At 38.5% G+C, this 11,057-nt stretch overlaps 1 protein-coding gene across 1 annotated transcript; it reads left to right on the top strand.

Annotated features, from left to right (window-relative positions):
• Nucleotides 1-297: 297 nt before the first annotated feature.
• On the top strand, nt 298-10,548 carry LOC131885194 (uncharacterized). The gene is made up of 15 exons (XM_059233152.1): nt 298-561; nt 661-753; nt 1,260-1,294; nt 1,362-1,467; nt 1,549-1,613; nt 1,676-1,693; nt 1,771-1,843; nt 2,104-2,119; nt 2,222-2,262; nt 2,337-2,441; nt 4,641-4,761; nt 5,278-5,399; nt 6,688-6,770; nt 6,832-6,943; nt 10,336-10,548. The coding sequence occupies exons 1-15, from the start codon at nt 504-506 to the stop codon at nt 10,437-10,439; spliced, it is 1,152 nt and encodes a 383-aa protein (XP_059089135.1). The 5' UTR covers nt 298-503; the 3' UTR covers nt 10,440-10,548.
• Nucleotides 10,549-11,057: the final 509 nt, after the last annotated feature.

Below are 11,057 nucleotides of genomic sequence, written 5' to 3'. Positions count from 1 at the left end.
TTGTCTCGACAATTGCTTGAATCATAACTAAATCATCTGGTGCCCTCATTTAACTTAAAACGCAAGCTTTGAATTGTATGACCTAAACATCTGACATGATTCTTGATATTAATAGATATTCCAATCAATAACTAAGAGCGCTTGGAATATCGATTGGTTAAGCTCAGAAAAATGATACATCGGCGTAATCTTCAATCACCTTCAATGTCTTCAGATTACAACTCAATCTCGTTTCAATCTAATTTTACACGCCAATGAAGGCATTACAAAATGGAAAGTTTCTTTCCAAGCAACATAATCGCTGGGCATGACAAACCTCAGCGCCATAAGCGCCTCCCTCTCATCCAATGATCTGTCATTCGTGTCAAGCCGACTGAAATCCAGATTTCTGATTGGTCCGAAGATGGCCGAGCCAATCGCGGTTGCCTTTACTCCACTTTATTCCGCTGGCCCTTTCCGCTTCATCCATTCTACGGGCCCTTCCACTTATCATTGAGACGGGAATGATCAGTTTCGACTTGCCACTCGAACCGACCAAACGAAGAGAGACATACACCATGGGTAAAGTATTCAAGCTGTTGGGTGGCCGATACTTGGCGACTTCCTTCAGATACCCAACCAAAACGAAATCGGTTCTGAAAATGAATCTTTTGGCTTCAGTTACTTGGGTCCGGTTTTGGATTATGGGCGTCATGTTAGTGCCGCATGGAGCGATATCGCAAAACACCAACGAAACCAGCTCTCGTCAAAAACGTAAGTGTGCTTTATTTGCAAGTTGCCAAAGGATTTCAGCCCTATTTATCTTGTTATTGAATTAATACCATTAGGGAACAAAGAACCATTGCAAAGCACTTTCTTCAACTCGAATTTCAACAGGGCGTTTCAAACCACACACAAGAGTAACTATTGTGTGTGTGTACTGTATATGTGTGATTTGATTAGGATCTCAAATAGCGTCAAGGTATCCATAGTGTGGACTTTTCTTCGCAATATCCCCTTTGGTTTCGATGATGGCCTTTCATTTCTTGAAATCAAAAAGCTTGAGTCACGAACTTCATGTTTTCCAAGTGGTTCTTTTAAGATATCAAGTCGAATGATTGCCCATCAATCGCTGTTTATATTCATTTGACGAGACTGTTTCGTAAAAAGTGAAAGAACACCCAATAAGTGTTCCGTTTCTTTTGCAAACATTTTATTTTACAATTGAGCAATAGCCCAAGAAATTAGAACAATTCAATTTTTTGAAAGCTTTATTTCAGGACTATTCAGTATTTTCAATATTGTCACGTTCAAGGTAAGTAGCCGAAAAATATTGTGAACGTTGAATTTCACCTAACAATAGCTTCATTTCTTTGTTGTAGAACGACGTTTGCGTCTCAACCGGAGCTGGAAATCTTCATGGAACTTGTTATGATTCGACGTCTTGCAGTTCCAAAGGTGGAACAGCTTCAGGAAATTGCGCGGCGGGTGAAAAACGAAACAAAAAAGAAATGAAAACCAATTTTGGCAAGTTCTAATCGATCGATTTATTTCGGAATTTATCTTTAGGCTTTGGCGTGTGTTGCCTTTTCATTGTGAAGGGATCTTGTGGCAGTACCCAAACCATCTCCCAGGTAAAGCAATAGAACACAAATCGTTAGAAATATGTTTCAGGAACGTTCTTCCTCTCTTTTAGAACTGCACTTACATCCGGGTAAGACATTCGAAAAGCTTTGTGGTGCTCATTATTCCTTGCCCATAACAAGACATCATTTAATTTTCAATTGTTAGAATTCTGGATATCCAGTGGCCGATGCCACCCCGAGCGAGACCTGCACTTACGAGTTCAATCGAATTTGCGACAGTAAGAAAATGGATTCAACTTTTGGCTTATGTTCATTTATGATCATTTGAAGGAGTTCGTTTTCATTTCGAGAAATTAGAATTTAGACTTTAACATAAAACAGTGTGCTTGCTCTCGGCCTCTTCTTTTGTATTGCAAATGTGTCAATTCACATTCAAAATATCTCGATCCGTTGAATAAGATAGAATGAAACATGTTCCTCCCATATGGTCTGTGTGGTCTTAACATCACTGAGATTCATGATTTTCTTTGTCTTTCAGACATTTGCCAAATTCGGTGAGATAAAATGAATAATTATGCCTTTTACCTGTGCCTTCATGGTACTTAAACCATTTTTCATTAAAAACAGGAATAATAATATTTCTCATGATTCTTCAGGTTGGATTTCAAAACCTTGAAAACGGAAGATGCAACTACAGGTCACTACACTGACAAAGTTAACCATTTCTGACAAATTGAATGAAATGATAATACTTCTTTGGTTTTTTTTCAGGAATCTGCGGCACAGCAGCTGATACCATCCTCGTTAGAAGCCCGTTTTCGGAATCGTCTAATGGATTTCCCCCGGCGGTTTGTGGCACTTTGACCGGACAACACAGTGAGTTCATAACCAATAAGGGATCGGCGCCGTTACATCGCAAAATGCAAGATGAATGTGAACAAAGACTGCCATTGCTTGAAAGTGCAGACATACAAAGTCAATCAAGAAATCCCCGTCACAGTAAAGAGGCGAAGGAGGCGGGAAATTCAAACTGAAAGGAAATCGCCATTTTCTAGGTTAAAGTTTTGGATGTTGAGGTCAACAATTTTGTTCAATGACATTTTAGTGGCGGATTAATAATCAATCGTATTTAGAATCCTATCTGCGTCGTGCTTAGAGCAAGAGGGAAAATTCGTTAAGACCAGTGCATAAATTTCCAGCCAATGTCCTCAGAAGTTTTGTGTTCTGTAAACTTGATGACGGCCAGAATATTAAAAACTCCAAAGTATCCCTACGACGGATTTCACAGGAGCTTGTCCCTTCGTCAATTTAATAATCGTTTATCTAGCAAAAAAAAAATATTTCACCTAACATAACTCGTCAAAAGAATAGGGCTTAAGCAAATTAGTCACACTTAGAAAATGATTTTTTTTAAAGGTGCCGAGCCCCTATATTCTTTCATATCGAGCAAGTCAAGACTCTGCATCCTACAAGTAGATGTAAAATTAGAATATGGCAAGAATTCATCCAAACAAGACCTCTACCTACTAGTGGTAGCAAACAAGGAAAAACAAGTGTCAAATGGATTCAAGCAAATGAAAACAAGCAAGTAATTTCAAATAAGTAAATAATAAGCAAACAAGTCAGAAAGGGCACTTGGAGAAAGAGTTAAAACTGTTGAGGGTTTTTACTGTCACACTGGGCAAACATATCATTTTTGGGCTAGAACACAAGATCTTACATTACATTGTAGCTCAAAAACTAATTCAGATCGATTTTGTGTTCAGTTTCACTCCATAGGTACTCCAGTAAAATTAAGTTTGTTGCGGGATTATGTTCTCTTTAATGGAAATACCCTTTTTAAAGAATGTGATGAAATTCCAGGTTGTCTGAAATTCATTGCCTCAAAAAGTGCAAGATGCATGAATCACAAGATAAGACAAAACCAGATTTTAAAATGTCACAAAGGAACAAAAAGGAGCAGAGCAACGAACTAATAATTAAGAGGTTGCGTGATAGCATTTTTTTCTTCCGCATATGTCTTTCCTGTTTCCTGTTCTAAATGCTGAGCTGAGGTTTTTTAGAAGGTGGCCACAATTATTGGGCTTGTCAAGTGAAGGCGTTCATGAATTGACGTTGTTCCATGTAGTAAAATAGAAAAAAACATGCCCAGCCAAACCGCACTGAGCAAACATTGCATTTTGACATTTGTTTCATTTTGTCTAGGCAAGTAGCATCGTGGCCAATTTGATAGTGCGTTCACCGAATTACACCAAACATGTTCATTTTGCTGTGTTGTGTGACTATCTCACTCAAAACCATTCGATTATTGAAAATTCAATGAGTGGTTGGTGCGAGTTGACTGTGATGCTTGTCTTTGTTCTCCCTTCCCAAAATGCTCAAAGTCATTTTTGCTTGAATTTCCGTTTCTTGACATGCCCTCTTTTAATTGAACCATGTCATGAAAAGATTAGCCGCTACTGGATATTCCATGCGTTACATTTTCAAATTGCTCCTTCAAGCAGGTGTGCAATATTCTCTCAACAAGTCATATAAAATGAAGGATTTTATGGTGTAAAACAGAGTTACTAATACTTTACGGTTGTAAGTAAGCTTGCCATATAAACATGTCTAGCACTCTTTTTGATGGGTCAAATATTGAAAACAGCTATTTTGTCCTGGTGCACTCAAAACTGAAGTATTGAATGCAAGTAATTATTTCACAATGACTTAGGAACAACAAAATAATGAAATAACAATTGAACTAGTTGACTGTTAAAGTTACGTTGGGTTAGCAACATTAAATCTATTTGAAAATGGATCAAATATTTGCAAACAAGCAAATATCCTAAAATTTCAGTCAAATAAGCAAGCAAACAAGGAAACGGTCAATTTAAGCACATCCGTAACTCTTCCCAGAAGACGAATCTCTGGTTTAACTCTTTTCAGGTTAAGTGTGGATGCACTTTCTGACCCAAAAACAGGGATGAAACTTGGCAGTAATGGTTTGAAATTAATTTTGAATATCATCACATCATCACATCATCACTTGCAATACAATGATTTTTTAAAGAATGTTACTACCTTATCTTTCAGTGTATTTCGAAACAGGCGTAACTGGAGGAGCTGGTACATTAACCATTATCAAAGGAACTAGCACAGGGAGCCGAACTTATGACATCAAAGTCACATACCTAACTTGTGACAACACAGCCAAGTAAGATATTACCTCTTCATTTCGTGAAGTAGCGTGTTGGTTTCAGATTCTTAAAGTAGAGAATTGCTTTATCTTTGATTGAATTATGCACTTTTTCCCTTCCCATACTTCGGTTTCATGGTTTTTATTTTCTGCATGCTGTTATGACGGCTGAAAAGACAAAACATATCGGCTCTCTTTTGTGCCTACCGAAACCAAATACTGATTAAAACAAAATTTGAAGCTTCTCTTGCATTTTATCACATGAAAACATTTCTTGAGCGACCATTTCCATTGCCTGGGAATGCTTGAATAAAATGAAAGGCCGACATTCTTTTCATTTTTGTTGTTCCCATTTTCAATAGAAACCTAAAGAGAATACTTCTGTCATTGTGTTTCAAACAACAATCCCATACTTGGAGACATTAGCAAAAAACACAACCCAACAAAACAGCTTCAATTCAGAGCTCCTTCTGTGTATATCCCTGGGCTCTTTCCGAAAACCCCTTATTTATCTTGAGTATAATTGCTTTGCAGAGCTCCTGCAGGATGCACCCAATATTTCACGGGGCCAAGTGGATCTTTTCAATCTTATAACCACGCCAATGGTCAGCTCCTAACCAGCCAGAATTATCAGAACTGTTTCAGACAAGAAGCCGGTAAGAAAACTACAAAATAAAATCGTTTCAAGCTGGGTAGGAAAAGTGTCTTTCACTTAAGACTGTTTCTTCTTCATTTTTGTTGATGTCCTTTCACTCTCTTGAGCCTTCCTTTGAGTGCAAGGTGGTTGCATCTAGAATCACAATATATAGTAGAGTTCTACTGTGCAGTAGCTCTGTAGTTGCACCCTGTGGTATTAATTGCCTCATGTAGACTCCCTTTTTATTGATTATGGTGTGTGTCTCGTCATTGTTACCCTTCGCTACTGGCAGTCAAGTGGCTGACAAAATAACGCTTCGAAAGATATTACCACCATATTTTAAAATCCTTAGCTGCTATCTACCTCGCATGGCTTCAGCCTTTATGTATAGACAAGAACGACTGAACTAGTTAGGCGAAGATGACGCGAATGACGGCTACGATATTAAGGAAGGGTTGGAATCTTAACTTCTAAAAGTTGATTTTCATTCGGTGAGGCATAACCTAAAAGCATTGAAGGCGTTCTACTGGACGATTCCATTTCCCCATTTCGTTAAGACAAATGTCCTTTCTCTTACTTGGGCCCAGAAAGGCAGGCACGAGACTCATCCATTTAAAACAATCTGCGCTTGGTTCTAAAAGCATTTTAGAGCTACCAACGAATTTTGGGAGCGAATTGTTCCTAATCACAATATGCGATGGGACTTTGGCTATCCGACAGACTTTCAAAGGCAACGATTTTGGTACGTTCGAAAAGCAATTCATGGCGAGGAATTTCGACTTTTAATTTTTGAAACTATCCCAAAAAGTTCAGGTTTCTGTTTTATCTATTCTTTAATAGTTTATTACCTTTCTCATGGTATGGTTCTATTTCCAATCAATGAGGTGCCAAGCCAGGCTTTACTCTCTATTGAGTAAATCTCGAGTAAACCCAGCCATAGCTTAATCAAGCATAGAAGAAGTAACATAGAAGAGTAGAAATCGAGTTTGTTGTGGCTTTTTACTGCAGCTGAATCGGTAACCAGTGGACAATGCAACTCTAGGAGATGGAAAGCAGCGCCTCTACAAAGAGAAACTATACCCTAGCATCCGGTCAGCTGACATTCATTCCTTCTAAAAACTAGTCCGCCTGGCTAGCTCTCATCGCACCCTCTGGAAGTTGCTTCCTCCATGCTTGAAGAGGTCACATCAAATGTTTCTTGGATCAAATTGGATACAAACTCATAATCTTGCGATAACACACGCCTCACCCGCAAAACCGTGCATATATTTGATGAATTTAATGACCCTCTCGATTTGCGTCCGCAGGATATTGTCGTTTGGAAATCAAAGAGTCCGCAACCACCATGCCAGATCCATTCTTATTATCAGCTCCACCTACAATGGCAGAGGTTTGGCAAATATGATTGGCCTTGATTGGTCGTGCAAGTAACAGTCAAATTTTTGTGATAGGTTACGTGCCAGGCTGTGAGCTTCCTCTCCTTTCCAACACCAACTCTCTCATCGTTCTGTGGCGGGATTTTGGATAGCACGGATACATCCACGGTCGCCAACCCGCAAACTTGTAAGCATTAAGCCACCATCTATCTACGTTTAATTCTTGTTCACTTTTAAGTGCGTACGCATTTCAACAAAAGCGTATTTTTCTGTATCCATTAAGCGTCTTCCTCTTTCTTCTATCTTTTAAGTGACACGAAATTTACTAGTCATTACATTTCCAGTAACGGTAGGAATTTGATGTTACATTGAGATTGGTTCATATATGAAATGCTTCCGATATGGTATGGAAGTGCATTTAACTAATCAACTCCTCTCACTAAAAAAGCTCTTTTGAGGTTCAGAATGAATCTTTTTTTTCTTTGAAGACAGCATTATCCAAGCCTCTTTTGCGACAATTTCTCACTCATAGAGTGGATTTATTGACTTGTCAAACTCTGTCTGGCTTAACAATTTCGTAATATATTGATCCACGCCTTACGTAACCTCTTTTTTTTCTTCATTGGTGGGGATCGTATGTTCGACGATTCACCTACATTAATAGAGGGAAAATTGCCCAAAGAAAACCTTAAAGGTGGTACAAAACATGTATTGAAATTTTAATTGCATTGACCAACAGAGTAATTATAGTCAATAACATTTCAAGAAATGCAATTGAGATATTTCAATTACGAACTAAAATTACATTTCCATTAGCCAAACAAGAACTTTTACATCTTAAGAGACAACTTGATTTATGCTTTATGGAAACATATCTTCTTTTAATCTTGCTTACCGATTTATTCCTTTAGTTGAAAATGTTTTTAAAAAATGTAATTGAAAACAGCTTGTTTATTGTTAGAACCACTCAAGCATAAAAATGATCAGAATAATTGATAAAGTACAGCTTTTGACTTGTCAAACTCTAGCTTGCTCAAGAATTTTGTGATGGCTTAAACAACGTATATGCCTGAGGTGTAATGCCAATTTTTGTTGTAACTTCAAGGTTACATTGTAGGAAAATTTAATAAGAGTCCCCAACATGAGAAGTTAGGAGAGGTTCTGATTGGTTGAAGATCTCTAGGAATGTCTAATTATATAGGATGGAGGACGCCTGTATCAGGGTGTCTGACAAGCCACTACAAATCAAAAGCACATTGCTTTACCTTGTGAAGATAAGTAGCAAGTAGCTTGGTAGCCTAATTGCACCATCTCACTTACAAAGTTCCATTCCATTTTATTTTAGACACCAACTAGACCATGTCAGGGGATTTATATTGGAGTTCTTTATCTCTTGTGATCAATCTGGAGGCTCTTGCGTCATCTGCAAAATTTCCTTTTTTTACATTTTTGGGGGGTTTGTTTTTTCATGGGCTTTTCTATCGGCTACAGGGAATTCAATCCCCAGTACTATGAAAAAAGGTTATGATTCGTCTATTTATTACCTTTCAGTCTTTACATGATATTTGGTCTACCAACGAGTTGGAGCTGGCAGACCGAGCATGTCCTTGAATGTAGGGTTGATCTAGAATGCGATCTAAAAACTTGTCCAAGTCTGACTTGAAAGATGCAACCGGATCAACAAGGCCTAAGTATTCCCCACGAATATTAGACGGAAGCAAATTAAGCAATAAAGGAGCCCGAGAAAGAAGAGAAGTGGACTTCAATTTTCGAACTAGCTTGGATTATTGAGGGCTTGAAGGTGTTCTCAAAATGCACATTAAGCCTCTACGGTCACTAGAATTGACCCTAAAACCTGGGTTGGGACAAACTCATGGATGCTTTTGAAGACGTACAGGATCAGATACCTTTCGAACCTTCTCTGAACATTGTACAGTCCCCAACTTGTTTAGTCTCTCCCAATTGGGCATTTCAAGTGAAGAAAATCCAAGGAAAAATCTGGTCCGGCACCCTGATTTTGGGCATTTAGGGGAGGGAGCTCTAAGACACACATCACAGTCGACTTGCACCATCCGTCCATTGAATTCTCAATAATCGAATGATTTTGAATTAGCTGGATCACAAAACCCAACAAAATGAGCATGTTTGGCGTTCATTGGTGAACGCACTATCAAATTGGCTTGATACCACAATGCTTTTTGCCTAGATAAGCATGTGAAATGCAATAAATGTCAAATTTCAATCCATGCACATAGCGGTTTGGCATGGACCGTGAGTGGCTCTCAACAATAAACAAAAACAATAAACAAAAACAATAAACAGCCATGTCAAATACCATCTTCATGATAAACAGCCTGGGATTCTAAGTGACGCTGGCCTTCACACTGTTAATAATTTTTGAAGTCCGGACTAACGCCAATCTGCCACCATTTGCCCGTTCTTCATATTGTCCAGTCGCCTCAAACAAATTTTGAGACCCATGGACGAACTTGATGGTAAGCTCATAGATTTTGGCAATGTCCACGACCTTGAACCTCTCTTGAAGGTGAACAACTACTCTTTGACATAGCTCTTTCATTTTTGGAAGAACAACTTAACTATCAATAAATGTAAGAGCTATAAAAGTCATGTGAAAGCTAAGAGATTAAAGCACTTCTCAAAACAAAATAATTTGATGATATGATTGAATTTGTCATCCAAATATTTGAAAACTATGACGCGGTTTCAGGCGCACCCGGTGTATGTTCAATCAATTCGGTAACCGTGCTAAAATGCGCTTGGAACCTATGCTGACAAGGAGGAAGGGCATCATGGACTTCAAGAAGTTCAACAAGTTTAGACTTCATGATCATCTCAAACACCTTCGCAATATTCGAATTGAGAGAAATCGGCCTATAGTTGCTGGGGAGCGACTTGTCTCCCCCTTTAAACATTGGAAAAACATGAGCTAACTTTAGTGAAAATGGAAACTTGCCCTGATCCAAGATGCAACACATCAAGTACGAAAACAGGAGGAAGAACCAGTGAGCATCTCATCAGAGACTGAGATGTCACACCATCAGGACCAGGAGAACTTGAATGCCTCATGCCTGAGTCCCTTATGGCTGTTTAAGCAGCTTGATCTGTAACTATGAGATCATCAAATTACCCAATTTAACTAACATTGCCAATCTCTACAGACTCATCTTCAGAACAAAGAGCAGTTGCTTCTGAACTCAGTGGGGTTGAAAACACACTAGAAAACTGATTTCCAAGCATGTTGGCCATAACCTCTACATTGCTAATGGCTTCTCCATCAACCTCAAAAGGACCAACAGGGTGTTTCATATTTCTCTTAGAGTTTGCATAAAAGAAAAAAGCCTATGGATTCGACCTAACTTTCTGAACCACTTTGCTCTCAGTTTATACCTGGTCATTTTAGATAGAGTCCTTAATCTTACTTTTTGGGGGAAATTTGGAGAAGGAGGATGAAATGCATTTAGCCAGGAAGCCAATTCATTGTTGAAGAAGAAATATAGAACACTTTAAAGCACACTTAACGAAAAATGGTATTGGAAACTTGTTCTAATTTCATTTCAGCTATTCCAGGAACAGCCTTTCAAGTTGGCTTACGTACACTGGGAACTACCTTGGCTGACTTAGCAGGATTTAATCTGGATTATACCCAGATCCCCTGTGCCTAAGTTGGTTTGAATCAAAAGTACCTTTTTGATTTGACGCCGTTGACAATGAATGACTAAGATATATTTTGAATTGAACTTATTACCTCTCTGAAATACATATGGTTCACTAACTGAAGCTTCAACTAGGTTTATTAGGCTAAGAAACTTTAGATAAACAGAGGTCAATTTCGGATAATTGATGTTGGTCATTTGTCCATATATCCATTGCTCAATAGACATCCAAGGCTTTACGTAATCATCAAATTAATTCAAGCATTACGCCGTGAGCATGTCCGGTTGAAATTGGGAATACCTAGATCATCAAACGCTTGGTGGGGCGTATTGAACATTCAAGTTTAGTGACTTAGTCCAAGTTGATCTTCTAGCCGGATCTTGAGTATGTTTACCTTTATGACTCCAGCTAACTCATCTGGTTTGCAAATGGTTGCGCAGGTCCAAAGATGTTTTACAGTTCATGTGATCAATCTGCTTGCGCCTGAAAAATACAACCACTGCTGCTATCTTGATCACAGTTTGCTTGTTTTTGAGTTGAAAATTTGCGTCGCAAGCAGATTGATCACATCAGTAAGTCATAATAAAAAGTATCCTGGCCCCAATCTTACCACCTTTTCCACGTCA

This window comes from Tigriopus californicus, chromosome 8 (assembly GCF_007210705.1).
Source record: "Tigriopus californicus strain San Diego chromosome 8, Tcal_SD_v2.1, whole genome shotgun sequence".
In the NCBI taxonomy this organism is placed as follows: domain Eukaryota; kingdom Metazoa; phylum Arthropoda; class Copepoda; order Harpacticoida; family Harpacticidae; genus Tigriopus; species Tigriopus californicus.
The sequence above is the reverse complement of the archived record's forward strand: the minus strand, read 5'-3'. Positions and strand labels throughout refer to the sequence as shown.